This window comes from Pterocles gutturalis, unplaced genomic scaffold (assembly GCF_000699245.1).
Source record: "Pterocles gutturalis isolate BGI_N339 unplaced genomic scaffold, ASM69924v1 scaffold16814, whole genome shotgun sequence".
Lineage (NCBI taxonomy): Eukaryota > Metazoa > Chordata > Aves > Pterocliformes > Pteroclidae > Pterocles > Pterocles gutturalis.
In genome coordinates, this window is record NW_010128525.1 from 1 (window position 1) to 5,037 (window position 5,037).

The 5,037-nt window shown below is 42.5% G+C and overlaps 1 protein-coding gene across 1 annotated transcript in view; it reads right to left on the reverse strand.

Annotated features, from left to right (window-relative positions):
* Positions 1 to 4,283: 4,283 nt before the first annotated feature.
* ZC4H2 (zinc finger, C4H2 domain containing) overlaps positions 4,284 to 5,037 on the reverse strand; it is a 4,635-nt gene continuing 3,881 nt past the window's right edge. Inside the window, exon 4 of the mRNA XM_010079666.1 lies at positions 4,284 to 4,822. Coding sequence (XP_010077968.1) covers positions 4,709 to 4,822 — 114 coding nt within the window. The 3' untranslated portion in view covers positions 4,284 to 4,708. The remainder of the gene's footprint in view (positions 4,823 to 5,037) is intronic.

The window sequence follows — 5,037 nt, forward strand, 5'->3', positions numbered from 1 at the left end:
TGCAGCACCCCTGCGTGCTCGCCGGGGGCAGCGGGGCCTGGTGGTGCTGCTCCAGAGGGGGGCTTCCGGGCACACGAGGTCAGCAGTGACCAGGAGCCGCTGCCAGCAGCAGCAGCGGATAGGTTTGTTTCAGAAGTACCTGGTTTGGGGAACCAAACGCTGTTTCTGTCACCCTCATGCAGATGCAGAAATCTTGGAGCTTAAGCACATAGTGGTTTGTGTTCCAGAAATGTGCCTGAGAAGTTTGGTTAGGTTACAGCCTGTCTTGCAATCTCCCTTTCCGTTCTATTTTCTAAAGCTTATTAGAACAGGTATTTCTTTTGTCTTGTTTATCTCCATAAAGTTTCTGTAAAGGTAAAACAGAATTGTGGGTAATTGCATCCAGTAAAATTAGGGAGCTGGGTTTTACCTTTCAGGATATGGCTGCATCTCATAGCATAAGCAAGTAACGGACGTGAAAATACTCTGCAGGAAGAAAGCATGACATGAAACAAACATTTATTAAAAAGGACTGTACAGACAAATTAAACAGGTAGAACACTGTTATTCCTACTGGGCACGGGAGTAAAATGTTTAAAACACAGAAGCCAGTGAAAACACCAGATATTGCTAAAATACCGAAATGCTAAAATGAAACCCCATATTGGAGGAATTACGAAACTGTAAAATATAGGAAAGCACTTTTACTTATTTAAAGTGCTAGGAAAGTCTTAATTTCTTCATCAGCCTGATATTTAGAGTAACCCATCAGTGGCAATTATTTCAAAATTAGATTCTGTAACTTGAAGCTGGCAGGTTCAGTCAGTCAGTGTCCTGTTCAGAAAGCTAAAGCTGAATTCAGGAAGTGCAAGTATTAAAATTCGGCTTACATTTTCTCTGTAGTTAATGGAGTCCTTGGCACCAAAGTTTGAACAACTTATCTACCCCAGCTTGGTTTTGAAAATTTCTATAGCAAAGCCTTTAGGCACAGTAGAGTGTTCGCGTCCTTTTAGCGCGAGCTCAAGGTGGGGGAGCAGGAGGAGAGGCTTGTGGGGTTTTTTGCCGTTTGGCTGCAGAATAACAGGACTATCCTTTGAGGCAAGTGAGGAACCAGGAAAATACCCTGGAAACGATCTATATTGAAGGAATCCACTGATTTCGTTGTCGCTTGAATACCCATTGAAAAGGGAGTGACAAAGCCAGGGTTAAACCAGATGTTAGTAATACAAAAGTCTTGTAAGCTTTAAGGGCCTCTTTGTGGCTATTAAGATAATTGAACCCAAATAAGAATTAATTTAAGCCAAGTGAAGAAGGATCCTCAAAGAACCTCAGGTACAAAGGAAGAGGCCATTGTTGCTCCATGGAGCAAGAATGCAGTAGACTTGTGGTAAGAACTGTACTTCAGACAGCTTTCTCCTCTGACTGAAAAACAAGAAATCAATATTTCATAATTATTCCTCTAGTCCCTTGAGAAAGGTGCCTGGGAGAAAAGTGCCCAGGGCTGTCACAAGAAGAGCTCCTCAGTTAAACTTCCTTAATTAATCTGTAGGACAAAAGGAGAATACTGGTTCCCTATGAAAGATAACTGCCTCCCTTCCTCCCCTCACCCCCAGGATCCCTGAATACATAATACACATTTTGTGTCCTTGAAATAGTTAGAATCATAGAATACCTCAAGTTGGATGGGACCTGTAAAGATCATCCAGTCCAACTCCCTGCTCCTTGCAGGACTGCCTAACACTAAACCATGCGACTAAGAGCATCTTCCAGATGTTCCTTGAACTCCGACAGGCTTGGTGCTGTGACCGCTTCCCTGGGGAGCCCGGTCCAGCAACTGACCACCCTCCCAGTGAAGAACAGTCTGAACTTCCTTTGATGCAGCTTTATCCCCTTTCCTCGTGTCCTGTCGCTGGTCACCAGAGAGAGGAGACCAGCGCCTCCCGCTCCACTGGCCCCCTCGAGGGAGGTGCAGACTGCAATGAGGTACCCCCATCAGCCTTCTCTTCTCCAGGCTGAACACACCAAGGGACCTCAGCTGCTCCTTGTAAGTCTTGCCCTCGAGACCTTTCACTGTCTTGGTCGCTCTCCTCTGGACATGCTCTGACAGTCTGATGTCCTTCTTCTGTTGAGGCATCCAAAACTGCACACGGTACTCAAGGCTGCACCAGTCCAGTGTAGAGTGGGACAATCACCTCCCTCCACTGGCTGGCAATGCTGTGCTTGATGTGCCCTGGGACGCAGTTGGCCCTTTTGGCTGCCAGGGCACACTGTTGACTCGTATTCAGTTGGACTCACTCTCAGCAATGCATGCTATTCATATGGAAGAACTTGGTAAAGGATGTGAAAACAGCTTTGTAAGCACTAGTACATGACCGATACAGACACAGTATTTCATATTCACATTTTTTCTTTTTTTTTTAAAAAACCAAACCTTGTTAAACATGAGGGCACAGGAGACTAGTTTAAAAAAAAAAAAAGTTAAAATACAAAACTACCATACTAAATTAGTGAACGGTGCATCCTTAAGCATACTTCAGTTTAGAGCTCTAGAGATTTCCCAAGAAAGAAAGAACCTGGCGAAGTAACAATGAAGTGAGAGCAGCTATAACTAACCCTATCTATTTCAGAACTGTAAGTCAAAGTTTCCACAAATCTATCCTTTTATTCACACTACTTCATTGGAGACCATTCGCCCATTCTCCATTGCCACTACTTAAATTTATGTACAGCTGTCATCAAAGTATGCTGCTCTCATGCACGTACTTTGGGGAAGTCCATATGCTGTCCTTTAACTCCATGTGCATTTTCCCTTGACCTCGGGAGGAACTGCTCTGAACAGGGCACACAGCATGTGCCCGATCTGATATTTCAAATTAGAATCCAGTATTTGTGTTAGGAAACATGCATAAGGATAGAGTTTGCGCACCACTGACATTGGGAGCATGGGGTCAGACTATCCTCCATTATTGCTATCTCACAGAGACTGAATTCCAGTAATTCAGCTAGCAGAATATGCTCTTCACATATTTTCAGGGGCACGTGGTCCACATTCTGTCTCTGCTGTTGACAGATGTTTATTTGGCTATGAAACATTGAAGTGGGAGAATACCAACTGAACTTGGCATAAATCACAGGACTCTATTCAATAAAATACTCATGCACTTTATGGTGGAGTTGAGAAATTAATGGCAACGTATGTGATTTGGCCAGCAGAATTGGTTTATGTGGATTTGTGCAGTCCCCAGCATTTGGCAAAGTTCTGACCAGAGACCTGGGCCTTCCCTGTTCTTCCGATTTAACAAAGTTCTCAACATAACCACTCTAGCATAATAGTAGAGGAGAACCTAGGCTAAAGAGAGAAGAATATAAGGAGGTAGTCCCTGCCTCTTGAAGTTAGTGAAAAGAATATTTAATACTTGAGATCAATTTAGACAACAAAGGTGATGACTAAACTGGGATTAGAAATGAGGACATTTTAAGCCCTGGTTCTGTAGTAGGGTCACTGCCATTCTCCCCATTGGAGGAACTGTTGTGACATGAGGTGAAACAAAGAGAAGACATGGATACAGGGAAGTGTTCTAAAGGATCCGTTAGTCAGGCTTCTTTTGGCACACATATAGAGCAAGAAAAAAAAACAGGGCTGAAATAAAGCTTACTTGAAAATGATCTATTACAAGATATAAAAATAGGAAGTTTTGGTTGAGGAAGAACAATGACACCAAAGCCAGGAGTTCTGGTGAAATACATCTTTCTTAGTTGACACTGTTCCTGGTGCATGTTACTGAACTTCCCTGTGCTCCAGTGGAGGATATACCTGCCAAGGGAGATTCTGGCTGTAGAAACCAGAAATAGAAGATGTGCAGGATGGCTGATGTTGCAGTCTGTGCGCATAGAGATTTGTGATATTTCATGCATGTTTCCTAGAGAACCACCATGAGCTGGTTGGCTGTAGAGCCTTGGAGGACCACTAATACAGCTCATCTGAGCCTTGTACTTAAGTCAGTCAGTCTTCTGACTGCTGAAAATAACACCATATTAAGATGTGAAGGCCTCACAAATTACATCATTTATAGAAATTCATACATAGCCAGCAACTTGATCCTCCTTCCAAATTCTAAGTCAAGTTTTAGGGGACAGTACAATCAAACTCCAGTAAATCAAAACTCACACGTGTCCTTAATGCACAGATTTCCTGTATAACTAATTTCTTTTTTTCCTGAACATTTCCTGTATAAAAAGAGCTCTACTGGATACCCTAACCTATGCAGTCTTACTAGCTTGGAAAACAAATTGTTCTTTAGTGAAACAGTCAGTCTGCTATTTCAGCACTTCAAATAGTCTCCTGTTATCAGGAGAAAACAGAATAATCTCTTAGTAACATCTGTTTTTAAAAAGAGAAGGTAGAAGCATTTGTGATAATCACATTTGGCCATCAGGAATAGCCTGGCATTTAGGATACTTGCATAAGAATTCTACTTTGTTTAGGAGTCCAAAAGATGGAATGATCAAAATGTTAAACTGTAACAGCAGTAATACGTACTTTCCTAAAACCAAACCCTAAGGACTGTAAGGAAACTAAGACAGAACAGGAACATTGTGCTTATATTGCATTAAATAGAAAAGGTCGGTCATACTTGAGTCTGCACTTCAGTAAAGTCTGGCCAGGTTTGCACTTCTACTGCAAGACTACTGGAACAGGTCACATATTTGCTTGTCAGTCTTCTGGGTTTCATTCGTCCTGTTTCCTCTTGGGCTTTTTGGGATTCCGAGATCGGCTCTTTGCTTTGCAGAGTGGACATATGGGCGCATTCCGATGAATTTGTTGGTGACACGATAAACATGCCTGAAATGCAACATTGCAGCCTCTTGTTACAAACAAGTGACATTGTTACACGGGTAACATATTCCAAGTTACAGTACAGAAAAAATAACCATGGCTTCTTGCCTTCAAAGGCAAACCAGTTCTGCATTCTACACAGTCTAGGTGTCTGGGTTGTACAGTAACTTCAGGCCAACTGAAAAGTGAGAGTACCTCAGTGAACTGAAACTACGGTTCAG